Source organism: Oryx dammah, unplaced genomic scaffold (assembly GCF_014754425.2).
Source record: "Oryx dammah isolate SB20612 unplaced genomic scaffold, SCBI_Odam_1.1 HiC_scaffold_18, whole genome shotgun sequence".
Taxonomy (NCBI): domain Eukaryota; kingdom Metazoa; phylum Chordata; class Mammalia; order Artiodactyla; family Bovidae; genus Oryx; species Oryx dammah.
The window spans coordinates 32,480,978-32,493,996 of NW_024070202.1; the positions used below are offsets into that span (position 1 = coordinate 32,480,978).

The 13,019-nt window shown below is 42.8% G+C and overlaps 1 protein-coding gene across 1 annotated transcript in view; it reads right to left on the reverse strand.

Annotated features, from left to right (window-relative positions):
* Positions 1-13,019, reverse strand: part of IGF2BP3 (insulin like growth factor 2 mRNA binding protein 3) — a 147,681-nt gene that overhangs the window by 16,654 nt on the left and 118,008 nt on the right. Inside the window, exons 6-10 of the mRNA XM_040260664.1 lie at positions 9,632-9,913; positions 5,977-6,111; positions 4,569-4,691; positions 2,222-2,357; positions 437-562 (exon numbers count right to left, since the gene is read on the reverse strand). Coding sequence (XP_040116598.1) covers positions 437-562; positions 2,222-2,357; positions 4,569-4,691; positions 5,977-6,111; positions 9,632-9,913 — 802 coding nt within the window. The remainder of the gene's footprint in view (positions 1-436; positions 563-2,221; positions 2,358-4,568; positions 4,692-5,976; positions 6,112-9,631; positions 9,914-13,019) is intronic.

Here is a 13,019-nt window from a genome sequence, read left to right on the forward strand (position 1 = left end):
CCACTTAATAAAGTACAACATTCAAAATGGAAAACGTATCTAGTCTTTACTGACCTTTCAGGTGACGTTCAGGATGAAGGAACCCTATTCAAAATCCTCTCCTTTACATTTAAAAATAAGAAACTTCTTTCCCCCTCCCCAAAGTCTCAAATTTTTCTTTTGATATCTGAAAACACAAGCTGAAAACCCTGCCACCCAAGAACTTCAAAAGAAATAACTCATGTATGTCTACAAAGAGAAGAAGGTCCTAGTGATAAGAAGCGGAAAGCCTGTACCAGATCCAAACTGACAAGTGGTCATACAGGGGTCAGGTTTTGCCTTAAGATTTTCCCCAATTAGCATTTAATGTCACACCACTTGAGGGCAACAAAGTCTGACCATGTCCCTTGATGTCACCCCCTTCAACCATAAGGAAAGGCAGGGCACACTGTCTTACCTCAAATTGTGGGTAAGGAGGAGTCATAGCTGATGGGGGCCCTGAGGTGGGAGGTGGCATCCCAGACGTGGGTGGAAACAGACCCAAGGCGTTCAGATTTAATCCAGGAATTAGATGTGCTTGAAGCTGCAATGGTAAAAAAAAAAAGTCCCTTCATTTTACAATTACAAGATCAAGTACAAGTAAGCATTTATATGTGATAATATCCAGACTGTGACCTCTTGTCAAGTAAAGAAAAAAATCATTTTGTGAGTTAAATTTTAAAACAAAGCAGATGCTCCATGTTACTGTACTCTGGGTCACAGGTTATGTCTGCACATAATTCTTGCTATTTTAAACTCCATGTGCTGTCTGCCGCCTCTCTGATCTGAAGGCATACTAGGTTTCTCCAAGCAGGGAACACAGCCTTCCTTGCCTTTAGGAGCAGCTCTCAGTGCTCAGACATCATGTTATCTGTATGCTCTGGGCACACAGCAGAGAGACTGAGTATCTTGCATGACTTGAAGAAGCAAGCAAACAAGTCATGTTCATTAAAAAGAACAGATAACAGATATTAAGAGATCTTTACTCCATGAAAAAAATTTGGTGGTCATGAGTCTATAGACCAAAACAAAATCAAGCCCTTTGGTAATCAGGTTCCATCCTCCTGTCCCTTCAAATAAACCTATCTTTGGAATGGATCCAGGAGCCAGAAATGGGATTTAGTTTTGGTTCCATTTGCCAAGGGTTGAGAAAATAAGGTGGAGACTGCAGAGTTCAGACTTGAGCATCTTCAAGCTTGTTTTTACAAGGCATGTGTGGGTTGGGATTTACTCCTAAGTGACCCTGAAACATCTGGATGAGCAGTGATCATGTGAAGGTAGGCAGGCAGTCATGTGGGGGTGAAATGATTAGCATTTAAGGCATTTCTCCCAACGGCAGTATCATTTTTTTTTTTTCCCGGCAGTCTCATTTTTACACTTTCCCTTCTTTGAGGTGTAACGTTTCAGACGGCAGACCCAACAGGAACTTTTTTTTTTTTTTTTCAATCATTTACTTGAAAATTCAAGATGGACTTTTGAAATGCTACATTTTCCATACCATTCCATCCATCATGGCACGGCAGCAATGCACTTTAATTACCTTACCTGCACACAGGTTTGTTTTGTCATTTGAAATTATTTTATTGTCAAGGTTTACAAGTAACTAGGTTTTAAATTTCTCTTCATAAAAGTAGTTTTTTATATATGCACTGTATCTATTATAATCCTAATAAGCATGCAGTGTAGGCAGGAGCCCCATTTTACAGATGAGGAAACTGGTGCTCTGAGAGACCAAGTTGTCCATGAGAATAAAGCTACAGCTAATAAATGGTTGAGCTAAGAGTCAAACCAGTTCACACACTCCTAAAGCCCACATTCCTATAATACCATAATCTTCCTCACATTCACACTGTATGGAAGAGATTAGCCTTTTTTAGGGAGGTATTAGGGGGAGACTGGTGGGCTGCCATCTATGGGGTTGCACAGAGTCGGACATGACTGAAGTGACTTAGCAGCAGCAGCCGCCTTACGTCACAGGTAAGGAAACTAAGGCGCAAAGTTAGCTAAAATCACAAAAGATGGCCAAGCCTGAGGTCCAAGTCTGTGTCTGCCCAACTATCCCAGGGCACTCACCCTGGTGCTCGAAGTCAATCAGAAACCACATCTGACAATGATGCCATTAAAGAAATCAGTGTTAAGGCAATTGAAAACATCTTTGAACTGTTCATCAAAACAAAGACATTTCCTTCATAAGAAAACTAACATTCATGGAAGCAATATCGTTTTCATAAGACTCCCTGATTTTCTTCATTATCTCTTCCTCAGCTTTGGCACATGTTTCCACGTTGCCTTTCACTGTAATGGTGCGCTCCGGATTGTACAGTGTCAGCTCCTGCAATCTGCAGATTGAAACAGAGAGGCAAGGAAAAGACTGGAATTATAGGAGGGAGACAGTTAATAATAGTCCAACCACAGATGGCAATTCAAACCCAACTGTGGAGGCTGGCAATGTGTAAAAGTAGGTGGTTAGATATCATGTAAAATGAGTAAGCCCCAAAAGTTGTGAATACAAGAATTGTAAAGCTGCAGGAGAATAGAAAATACTGCCCCTCTCACCTTCTCAATAAATACCTCTGTGTACGCAGTTCAATTAAGTCCATGTTTTAAACAAATTATACTTCTTGACCACTTAAGGTGAGCTTTTTTCACAACTGAACAGTAAAGAAAATGATCCAGAGGAACCTATAGTTTTAGTGGAACCCAAGAGCCAGATGAATATAACCTTTAAAAGTGCATTTCTAGTCTGTACTGACTAATCTGGGGTGTAATTGGCCTTGTCATGCAACTGCATTTTTTGGGTCACCAAGCAAGGGATAAGCAAGAAAATATTCCAAAATGGCACCCAGAACTCATATGTCTAAGCTTATTTTTGTTCCTAATTTTAGAATTTAGATCGACATAGGCTTGAGAAAATAATACAAATCAATCCATTTTGACTGAATTTTAAAAATAGTCCCTCGATGACCATTTAGACAACTAAAAAGCTTAGAAGCAACAGCAATATTCAGAAACTCTCTGCTTGTCTCAGCTCCTGTGGAAGTGTCAAAATCCATTCAGATGACACCGAGACCATCTAAGTCTCAGCCATTCAACAGCCTTGAAGGGAAACCCATGGGAGGTACTTACCACGGAATCAAGACTCAGGAAATGGATGGAAAGGATATAGAATATTGGGACAGTTTCCTTTCATATTCTTAGGGTTAAACCTCTCATTTTCCCTACTAGCAAAGTGTCTCAAGCTAAACATGAGCCAGATGAATAGGATGTTATTCCTTAACTTCTTCCCATACTTGTTAAAATATAAACCATACAATGTTGTAAAGTAACTAGCCTCCAGTTAAAATAAATAAATTCATATTGAAAAAAAAAACCACATCTACACAATGAAGATGTTTCATCTCAGACCCCGTAAACAAGTGTATGTCTCCTCCTCAGGCTCAACCCACTCTCCCCTGAAAAGCATTTTCTATTACAGCTTTTAAGATAGCTGCTTCCAGAATAGCCTTTATGATATATTTTTTCTCCTCTTAAAACCTTCCCCTTTTTGAGTATAAAATTCAAGACAGGGCAGGATCATTTGTTCTTTTTACTGCTCTGCAGTATTTTCTTTCCCGCTAAGCAGGGCTCCCCCACTTCCTTCTCACCCCCACTTCCCCGAGAACTCCCTGCTCCAGGAACATGCTGCCCGTCTTTCTCCACTCTTCTTCACTGGCTCGTCAGTCTCTTTCCCCCTCAACTTTTTAGGGTGCCCCGAAGGAAATAAAAGCCACCCTCAGAAGAGAAAGGCCTTTCCACGTAATTTCAGAGCATTCACGGACTGTATGCATGGGGACCAGCCTCCAGGATCCCCACTCCCCAGTGACCGACCTCCCACACTGACTGAAGCTGACTTGTGTCAACAACAATAGAAAAAATGGTCAAGAGAGTGACTTCTAAGACTATGTTACATAAGACACAGCTGCTTCTGTCCTGCTGTCTCAGGTTGTTCACTGTGAGGGAAGAGAGCTGCTATGACTTGAAGACGCCTCCCACACAGCCCTGTGGAGGAGCTGAGCTGAGGTGAGGAGCTGAGGCCGCATTCTAAGAGCAGCCATCAGCTTGGCGGCAACATCAAGAGACCCCCAAAGCAGGACCACCCAGTCATGCTGTGCTGCCGAATGCCTGCTCCACAGAAACCAGGTGAGCAAGAAATGTTTACCCTTGTCTTTAGTGGCCAATGTTGGGATAATCTGTTATACAGCGATGGGTAATACACAGGGTTTTACATTCTGGCTTTCAGAGCAGATGCCAGAAAACCCCAGCAAGACTTCAGTAGGAAATAGGCATGTCGAGTATTAGCGTATCCTGCCTTTGTAGTGGGAACAGAGAACGCTTTCACCGTGGGTGACAGACAGACAGCAGGCAGGAGAGAATGGGTTTGAGAAGTGAAGTGTAAGCAGGATGGGACAGGCCAGCTCCAAGAGTTGTAATCCGCTTAATATATAACCTATAGCTCGGAAATGGTATTTTTCAAAGGTTTCTAATTCAAAAGAAAGCAAGGCAGCACTTACGGGGATATTGTGATTTTAGTGTCCGTGTCCTGCTCAATTTTTTTAAGATTCCGTCCTTCCTTACCAATGAGACGCCCTACGAAATTATTATGGGCTAAAATCTTCAGAGGAATCTCTTCTGTGCTGTAAAGAAAAATAAAACAAAATAAAAAGGCCATCAAGTCAGAGTAAGTATACCTATTCTAGGGTAAAAGGACAATATTCATTCATTAAACATTGACTTCCTGCCTACCATAGGGAAGCATTCTGCCAGGTACACTGTAAAGCTTGCTGACCATGCCCACATTCTAGCAATGCATGAAGAGAGGGGGATGAAAAAACACTGACAAGTATTTGGATAGGAGTTAATTTTTAAAAGTTTTCTTTTATTCATCTTAGGGAATGTCTTCCAATAATGGATTCTAGTTAGCTCTTTAAAAACACCTTACTCAAACTCATATTCTGAAACCCCCAATACCAGAATACCACATACAACACGAAACAGGATGGTTTTAGAATAATGTTTAAATACCCCCCAGAGATAAAATGCACGATTTATAGAGGGAAACAGAAGAAACTCAACAGGGTTACACTTTGGAGGGAAGAGTATAAGAGTGAGAGAAGGGGCTTTCACTTTGCACCTTTCTGACTTTCCAAGTCATGGACATAGATAGCACTGTGTTAACATGTCATTGGGGTCATCTAAGTGGTGGGCTTTGTCTTCACTTTTCTCTATACTAAAAAGAAATTTTAATCTTATAATAAAGCAAAACATAACACCTTCTAATTAAAATATATGTAATGTACTTAAAAGGTCCCTCCAAATTAAACGCTGGTCGTTAGGCCCCCCGGCTAGGACCAGCGTCTTACTCTGGACTCTCCTCTTAGCACACCACCATGCTAGATGCTACAGGCAGCAGAGAACCCAGCCTCTGCTCAAGGCTCCCATGCACAAGAGATTTAAGAGTTTCAACTGGAAACATCTAAATCAACAGCCAGCTTCCCACGGCACAAGACTGGGCACTTCCCAGCTCTGTTCTCCCTGCTCCTGCAGGGTGGGCTGGCAGACACAGGCCGAGCTCCAACAAGCTCCAAGTATAGGAGTGAGGGTTTGGGGTCCCCGCTTTGGGTAAATCCTAGGGATGCTTCTTGGACCTTAGGTGAGCTTCCTATGACCTCAACTGCCTTCTTTTTACAGCTGGACTTTTCCCATTAACACCACTCACAACATAGCCAAACATGAATGAAAACGAAGTGTTTACAAGACTTATGCTCTATAGCCACCAAAACAACAGTGCCAACCCTCTGTCGCTCTTCAGGACAGCATTTCCCTTTGTCTGCTGGCAATTCCCAAAAATTATATCAAAGAATCCCAAAAATAAGACCGCATAAATATCAACCTCCCCACCGGTTAATCCTCTTTACTCACAATTTTATATCTTGAGCTTCTTTATGCATAATCTCCAGAATAGACTTACAAGCTGCAGAGGTGCCCTCAGGGGTAGAGAGGATAGTAATCGACTTCTCGGCGGCACCTGCATTCTCCTTCCGATGGACATCAATTCTTGGGGTGGGCACAAGGGGAGAGGGAAACAAGCGCTATAAGCATGTATTCACAACACTGTCAGCACCACCTATAAAGTCACAGCACTTCTGGGCAAAGAGCGGGTGACTCACTTTCCTCAAGAGCAAGTCTTGATAAGCTGTCACCATGGACGGGGCCAATGTTAATTCCAAGAATATTCCCCTCTCTCTGCTCATGCAGGGGCATAAATTTTTCTTTTAAGTGCCATAGGTCAAACATCTCATACCCAAGAGTCTGGATTCAAACAAAAGGCTTTCTTCCACTCAAAAAACAAGGGAGCCTGGAACACAAGCCAAGAGGACTGGGGCTGGAATCCCACAAGTCGGGGGCTACTGACCCCACTGACACAGTGTGGCCACCGTCCGCCACAGGTGGGGCTTTCACTCCCTGGTTCCCTCTTGCCGGGTTCTTTCTCCACGTTGCCTCCCCGATCAGGGCAAAGTCCACAACAAACAGGGACAGGAGTGGAACCCAAAGAAAGGGCGGCAGTTCTATATCCAAAAAGGCAAATGGCCACTAAACACGCCATGATCTTCAGTCTCACTGGTCCTTAAAAAAAGGTGTCGTTCTCTTCCAGACCTGCACAGATGTAATGCAGATGGCTATCTGGGACACGCACATCTCTGGCGTGGTGCAGAGTACAGAACAATCTGCTGAACTGCTCATTATCTTTTGACCCAAGAATTCTACTTCTTGTAATATCTCCTACAGATGTAGTCTCACACGTGGACTAAGAGTGGTGTTTCTCACCCTCCAGCAGTACTGGCATTTCGGGTCAGACTAGTCCTTTGGTGTGGAAGCCAGTCTGTGTGTTGCAGGATGTTGAACATCTCTGGCCTCTGCCCTGGAGACACCAGTAGCACCCCTGCCCCCATCTAAGTGTGACAACCAAAGCTGTCTCCCAACACTGACAGATGTCTGCTGGGGAAAACATCACCATGGGGTGAAACCACTGGGCCAAGCATGTTCACCGCTGCACTGTTTGTAGTAGAAAGAACAATGGAACTATCTTGGACATACCAATCAGGAAGAAACGGTCACATAACATATCCACATCACACAGCTGTTCATAAATGTGGTGAAATTACAGATGCCAACAAAGCAAAAGGTCCTTGATCTTATGGGAAAAAAACACCACACTACATACCATGCTATGAATTCCCTTTTAAAGCTACATGTGTTAGTAGATACAAGGAACAAGTATTATGAAGACATATTCCCAACTCAGTGGTCACCTTAGGGGTTAGATGGAGATTAACTCTTTTATTTTAATGTACATACTTGTACACTTTGAATTAAATACAAAAACAAGTCTTCTGTTTAAAAAGTACAAGAAAGAAAATCAACTATCAAAAAAAGTGTGTTCAGGGAAAATTATTTTAAGTTCCTCTGGCCACTCAAACACTAGATGGAAAGGCTATGTAACTCGAGGTCATGAGAATGACCACTACATTTTGCCAATAAAATCAAGGCTTGGATTTCATTTTCCCAAATGCCTAATTGAAAACCCAAGATTTATCTCAGAATTAAAACCTATAGCTAAAAATAAGGGCAATGTAGAAGTGAAACAAATAAGTAATATCTAGAAATAACCAACAAAAAGACTATCTTATATAACAGCTCTGATCTCAGGAACCACTTTCCAGTCACTGGTTTCAATCTCCGATCACTCTAAGTATTGCTTCTCTTCTAGTAGGTGATGTGCTCACCTCCCTCCTTCCGGTTTATTTCCACCTGCTCACTGTGCTAAGGATTACTAAACACTGATCTTCTGAGAGTAAGGAATGTTGCTTCACAGATTAGGGCAGCCCTGGGAGGCTATTCCAGAAGCAGAGGATCTGATAACGACTAGTTTCAATGGCAAGAGTTAATTAAATCTGTTGGCAGAGCTGCAAGTGAATCATCGAATACAACTATCGCTTCCCTTCCCTCTCCATCCTCCATCTTCCTGCTTAACTACAACAAACAGCTTCATTTAAATCACAGAAGCTCTTTCCTCTGACAAGGAAATGAGCAGCTTTAAAAGGAACAACTTTCATCTGCCATGTGATGAGGAAGGGAAATGACTGAATAATTAGTTTCTGCAGGTAACGGGGAATCAATGCAAGAGAGACACTCTTGATTAGAGAATTAAAGAGAAGCTCTTGTATTAAAATGAGGCAAATCTGAGATGGAAACTGACTGGGCTATGGTTCAGGTGTCGTCCCTACCCTCTGATATTATGAAGTCAAGGCCACCGACTTTGCGCAAAGGCAGCCAGCACTCTGCGCTTCCCCCACTCCCAAGTGTGGGAAGGCAGGGCCAGGCGCCACTCCTCCGGGGGAGTGAGCGCATGACCGCCACTAGACAAGGTTCATTTTGCTTCTACATCAGAAATGGGCCCACCACCTGAAGGCTGGCGTGGTGCCTGTGGTCAGCGTGGATAACCTCTTAAGCCTGTTGGAACAAACACAGCACCATAGTTGTACTTTCTGAAAAAGACTCTGCTTAACTCCTTGGACCACACAAAATAATTTTTCCCACTAAATTTAAAAAGCAAAACAATCCACAGCCATCTCTGTAGCTGGCCCAAGGCCATCCCCCTGCCCTCTGTATAGAATGACTCGAGAGGTGTGTATACACTCCCTCTTCCCCCTAGCACAGCCACAGTTCTTCAGGAAATATGGTGGCAACTGTCCCAGAGATGCGCCTGATAGCAATTTACAGAACTAAGGGCAAGGACAGAGTTCATCATCAAGTTGCTTTAGGTCAAATTCTTCACATACAGCATCACAGGAGGGTTACTAAAGCAAAACCACGGACATATAATCACTGGAGCTCCAAAACTGAGACAGAGCGTCAGATATACTTCAAGAGAATTAAACATAATCCACATGCAGTCATTTCACTCATTTGACAAAAATGAGAGCCATCAACATGCCCAGTGCTGGGACTACAGTGATAAATAAAAACAAATAGCTCCTGCTTTCTACTCCTAAGTTAGCTCCAGTATTTGATGGAGAATCTTCTAATTCCCCAAAACTGCAAATTAAAACTATCAAACAACATCCTAAAGAAAGAACCATTCTAACTACATGGCTTAAACACAGGATAACTACAGATCATAAACTGAATTATTCTTCACTGAAGTAAAGCAAGACTGAAAAACTCTTCTGTGTTGGACCCAGAAAATTACTTCTAAAAGCACAGAAGGCAAGTACCAGTGGAGGTCGGGGAGGAGATGGGGGAGCAGGGAGCCACCTAGAGGTCAGGGCCTCCCCCATCAAGAGTATCATTTGTTTTCCATTCATGTGTGAAAATCTGAAGTTCTCTTTAAGATTAAGGTTCAGCCCCAGGTTTTAATAAAATGAATACTAAAAGATATCAAATCACAAGGTTTTTCCAGATTCCCAAGTAGCATACAAGAAGGAATCGTAACCATGTTAGGAGGACATGAAGTAGCAAGCAACATCCTCTGCTATGAAGATCAAACGCCCGCTGCAGCCCGGGAAATACTCACTTGGACTGGGTCTGTCTGGTGATATTCCGAATGGTGGCGCCTTCTTTCCCTATGATAGCTCCAACGAACTGGGTGGGGACCAGCAGGCGCAGAGGCAAGTCGCACGGCTTCTGCTTGGACACTGACCCTGGAGATCCCTGCCTTGAGGAGCCCCTCTGCCCAAACCCACGCCGACCGCGGGGCTGCTGGGAGGGGCTCTGCTGGGCTGCCATCTCATCGGGGATGTAGGCCACTCTCAGCGTGAAGTTCTCCAGCTGGAACCCATTCAGCTTGTCTAAAGCTCTGAAAGTCAACAAGGAGCAGGGGGTGGGAAGAGGAACCAGGCTGAGTAACAGCAGTACCACCTCTTCCACTAGGATCCCTGGCTCTAAAGCTCGTGAATAAAGCCACTGAACAGATAGCAAATCCAGAACACACCTAACACTCCCCACCCACATTCCCTTTGAAAGACACATGGGGAAAACAGACAGGTTTCCAAGGGAACATATTAGCCATTTACCAGTAAAGTGAAAATACATTTTGTCAAACTCTAAATGGGGACTTCCCTGGCGGTCCAGGGGTTAGGACTTGGTGCTCTCACTGCTGAGGTCTGGGTTCAATCTGTGGGCGGGTAAGTAAGATCCCAGAAGACACACAGTGTGGCCAGAAAAACCCAAGCAAACAAAAAACAACACTTACTAAGCTATTCACCATGAAGTCAGTAACAGCCTGTGAGGACCCCCACAGAACAGGAGGAGGGGGCTCTCCTCTGGCTAGTCATTCCAAATCAGAACAGAAAAGACGTTACAACACACACCTCCCTTGCTTTAACGTCTTAAGAACAAATATTTAAAACACTTTCAGAATCAAAGGACAAAAATCTCTGAGCCACTCACTGGAGGAAGTAGAATTTAATACTCATGTTTCTTACCACTATAAAATCACTCAATACCTATTATGAGCCTGTTCTTGAGGGAAAAAAGCAATCCACGACCTTGTGGAATTTATGATCTGATTTGAGGCAGAGAGACAGGGGTGGTGGTGAACCAAAGGAAACAATGAAAACTGTCTTCTCCCTATCAATCCATCCATCCATGCACCCATTCATCTATTTCGAGAGGAGCTTTACTTTTACTTTTTTTTTTTTTTTTCCATTTTAGAGGCTTGTTATGGAAAAGTACGGAAATTAAAAGATGCTTGCTTGCTCCTTGGAAGAAAAGCTATGACCAACCTAAACAGCATATTAAAAAGCAGAGACATTACTCTGCCAACAAAGGTGCCTCCAGTCAAAACTATGGTTTTTCCAGTGGTCATGTATGGATGTGAGAGTTAGACTACAAAGAAGGCTGAGGGCTGAAGAATTGATGCTTTTGAATTGTGGTGTTGGAGAAGACTCTTTGAGAGTCCTTTGGACAGCACAGAGATCAAACAAACCAGTCAATCCTAAAGGAAATCAATGCTGAATATTCATTAGAAAGACTGATGCTGAAGCTGAAGCTCCATTACTTTGGGCATCTAATGCGAAGAACTGACTCATCTGAAAAGATCCTGATGATGGGAAAGATCGAGGGCAGGAAGAGAAGGGGACAACAGAGGATGAGATGGTTGGATGGCATCACCGACTTGATGGGCATGAGTCTAAGCAGGCTTCAGGAGTTGGTGATGGACAGGGAGGCTTGGCATGCTGTAGTCCATGGGGTTGCAGAGTTGGACACAACTAAGTGAGTGAACTGAACTATGGAAAAGTACCCAATCTTAAGCAAACATCTCGATGAATTTTCACACAGTGAGCATCAATCTCCAGATTCACAGCTAGGACACCCAGTGTCCCAGAAGCTCTGCCAGGACCTCCTTCCAATGACTGTCCCTTCCCTTGGCTCCTCACACCATAGAAGGATTCTGCCTGTTTACATTTCTATGTAAATACCCATGTCTGGCATCTTTAACTTATCATTTATGAGATAAGTGTGTAAGATTCCTAAGTTTATAAGATACATTGGTGTGTTCTAGCTTACCTACATATTTTAAATGCGAAGAACTCAATAAAAGTTGGCAGCAGATACTGCCATATAGACATCACCCTAATAATACACACTCCCAGTGCACAACAGAATTAAAAAAAAAAAAAAAGGCCTCATGCTTTCTCCAGGGTTACTCAGAATCTTTGCTCAGGTGGAATTCCAGTGGGCCCTGAGTTCGACCCAGGCAAGGAGAGAAAAACAGGCATAAAATGCTCTGTCTGGTTGCTCTGAGTGATCATTTGTGGTTCACATACTGCTTTATCTGGAGATTTTTCCATTTCAAAGGGAAAGAGAATAGGCCCAGCACCAAAAAGGGTAACAAAGCCATGAAACTGCATGGCAGATGTAGAAAGCCAGACAAGACACACCAATGTTCTGAGGACTCAGAATTCTGCCCTTTTCACACATCAGTGGCCTGTTCCATCACTGTCCTACAGTGCCATGCACACGAATTAACTCTTTAAAAGGTCCCAGTCACACAGACTATCAAAGTATCAAGAAATTTCTATCACTATTACCTCCAAGACCCTTCCTAGAAACTATTAACTGTGATAACTTCTGCAAATGGACCAGTTCTTTCCATCTGTTCACACAGATGTGTAAGTGTTCAGTACCTTCTTAAAGTATAGCTGAGATCATGATATACATAGTCTTGTGATTTGTTGTTTTTCCAAATACAATATATTTTGGGATATTTCCATGCGAGTTCTGTATCAGACGACACTCTTTTCCCGTGTGTGTGTGTGTGTGTGTGTGTGTGTGTGTGTTTAACTGAATCACTTTGCTGTACAGTAGAAATTAACAAGACATTGTAAATCAACTATACTTCAATTTTTTTAAAAAGCAGCTAAAGATGGCATTCTTTTCATAAGCTTCATAGGTGATAGCAGACACACAGAAAAACTTGTTTTACCAATGCCCTGATACAAGAACCTTCAGTTAACACATTTTTCCTACCTTCATCCCTCTCCTTTTTTTCCTAAAGAATATGTGGATTAAGGGCCCTAAAGTATTTTGGCTATTTCTAAACGAAGACAACAGCTAGAAATTTTATCAACGTCAATGATGTACATTTACTACAGAAAGTTTGGAATTACAGATGTTTCAACAAATTAGATAAAGCTTTTCAAAGCCCAGGAGAAACCTATCCCTGAAGCGTCTTTCGAAGACAAGAGGAGAGCCCAGTGCAATGAAGGGCTCAACTTGACCTGGTACATAAAAGGACAGTTCACAGTAACATCCTTCCCCACTCTAAAACTGAGCACTTCAGAAGAGAGTAAGTGACTGTGCAATTAAGTCAGTAATGTTACTTTAAAAAAAGAAGCTGGGGGCTGGGGAGCCCTTCCCTGGTGGCTCAGAAAGTAAAGAATCAGCCTGCAATGCAGGAG